This window comes from Monoraphidium neglectum (assembly GCF_000611645.1).
Source record: "Monoraphidium neglectum strain SAG 48.87 unplaced genomic scaffold scaffold00736, whole genome shotgun sequence".
Taxonomy (NCBI): Eukaryota; Viridiplantae; Chlorophyta; class Chlorophyceae; order Sphaeropleales; family Selenastraceae; genus Monoraphidium; species Monoraphidium neglectum.
Window position 1 is genome coordinate 15343 of NW_014012892.1, and position 2113 is coordinate 17455.

The window sequence follows — 2113 nt, forward strand, 5'->3', positions numbered from 1 at the left end:
ATGCGGGTGCGAGCGAGCGCGGACCCCAGCACCGAGCCAGAGGCCAAGAAGGGCGAGGCGATCGAGGTGGGGCGGGCGTGCTGCGCACGCTGAGGTCTGCGCGGTGTTGGCTCAGCCGCCTAGCTGGCACCCTGGCAGACGGGCTGCGGGGCCTGGCGACAAGGCGTTCCCATTGGCGGCGTGCTTACGAACAGGAAGGGGGAAGGGAAACAATTGTATGAGTAGGAGGACAGCAGGCGCTGCGTACGCTGTGCACGCGGCAACCCATGATGCATGCACGCGCGCATGCACCCCCCCTGCAACCCAGGTGTGGTTGCACACGTGCACGCACAAACACACACTCACACGCACGCGCACACACATGTCCGTGCATGTGCATGTGCACGCACACAGTAACGCATGCCAACACATACACATACAGACGATACACACACGCAGCACACACACACACACACACGCACACACGCGCGCACCACAGAACCCCGACAGCGAGATTGCGCGCAAGAAGGCCGAGGCGGAGCGCCTGAGGGCCGCTGAGAAGTTCATGGTCATCGGCAGCGGCACCGCACAGTGCAAGGGCTGCGGGTGCGTCACCATGGGGACGTGGGGGAGCTCGGCCATGGAAGTGTCATTCGTGACCGAGTCGCTGCATGGGGTTGACGCTTCACATGATAGGGGTCGATTGTGGAGGGGCGATCAGCGGCTCGGGCTGGGACGGGGCGGCCGAGCCTGCGGCAGCAGCAGATGGGCGCGACTGCTCTTGCGTGTGCCGGCTGGGCGGCTGCTACAGCAGCGGGCGGCGCGAGCCCGGGTGGCGGGCCGGGGGCGGGGCGAGGCGGCTTGGCGAGGGCCCGGCCGGGCGCGGGGGATGCGCAGCCCCTGGCCCCCCCTCGCCCTCGCCCTATCACGCACTCAGCGGGCCCGCAATCCTCTGGTTAGCTGAATCCCCAACCTTGAAATGCCTGATGGCCCACTCCCTACTGTCTAGTACTCACCCCCTCCCCCCCTCCACACACACACCAATACTCGCCTACTCGCCCACAGCTACGAGTACAAGCCAGAGAATGGCGACCCCGACTTCCCTGTGCCCAAGGGCATCCTTTTCCAGGTGGGGATCCCGCCCCGACAGCCCCCTCGAACGCGCCACGTGGCAGCCAGCCGGGCGGCACTCCGGGCGGGGCCTGCGAGGGTATGCAGGCGGGACGGCCCCCGATCGGCCCCGTGAGCCCGTGCCTTGGGGCCTGCTGCTGGAAGCGCCAGGCTGAGCTATGCGATTCCCCCTGTAAAGCTTTGGACCGGCCTTGCGAGTCGGCCCCAAACTTGTTCTCCTGTGAACACTCGATCCCGCCCCCAAGCCGACACAAAACGTGCGCCACAAACGCCCTTATCGCATCCAAAAAACCCGCCACGGAAACCCCCCAGGACCTGCCGGAGGACTATGTGTGCCCCATCTGCGGTGCCGCAAAGTCAAAGTTCGAGTCGCGGGTCAAGGTGGTCGCGGGCTTTGCCGAGAACCAGCAGTACGGCCTGGGCACCAACAGCATGACGGGCAACCAGAAGCTGCTGCTCATCTACGGCAGCCTGCTGATCTTCATCCTGCTGTTCCTGGCCGGTTACGCCCTCGAGTGACCGCCGCGGCCGTGGGGGCGCGCCCATGCGGCTGCGGCTGGCACATGTCAATGCGGCTGGCGGCGCCGGCCGGGGCAAGGCTTCGGGCGGCGGCATCACATTCGAAACCGCCGCCGGCCCCGGGCGCGCCGAATGAGGTGGCGCGGGCGTTGAATGTGTGAGCGCGCCGCGCCGGCGGACGGCACGGGGCCCCGCGGCGCGCACATGCTGTCTGCGTGCGCCGCTTGGTGGGCGTTTGGACATGGAGCAGGCATGCCGTTACGACCGCGCTGAATTTCCTGCCTTGGATCTAGTGCCGACCTGCTGGGGTCGAGTTTTGTGTGACTTCCATCCGAGAGAAGATCGTACGCTGCTGTGTCTGCAAACCACTTTGTGCTTTGAATAAGTAACGGACCCGGTGTGGTTGGATGGGGCCACGGCCTTGGGTGCGGCACAGGCCTGCAGTGGCAGCTCGAGATGGCTCGTGCTTCACTAGGTCCGGGGG

General features: G+C 66.3%; 1 protein-coding gene across 1 annotated transcript; it reads left to right on the plus strand.

The window, feature by feature from the left end:
• On the plus strand, window positions 1-1629 carry MNEG_5064 (Rubredoxin; the record flags this gene model as incomplete). Its single annotated transcript, XM_014046461.1, has 4 exons — window positions 1-66; window positions 479-585; window positions 1045-1108; window positions 1423-1629. The coding sequence occupies 4 exons, from the start codon at window positions 1-3 to the stop codon at window positions 1627-1629; spliced, it is 444 nt and encodes a 147-aa protein (XP_013901915.1).
• Between the last annotated feature and the right edge of the window lie 484 nt (window positions 1630-2113).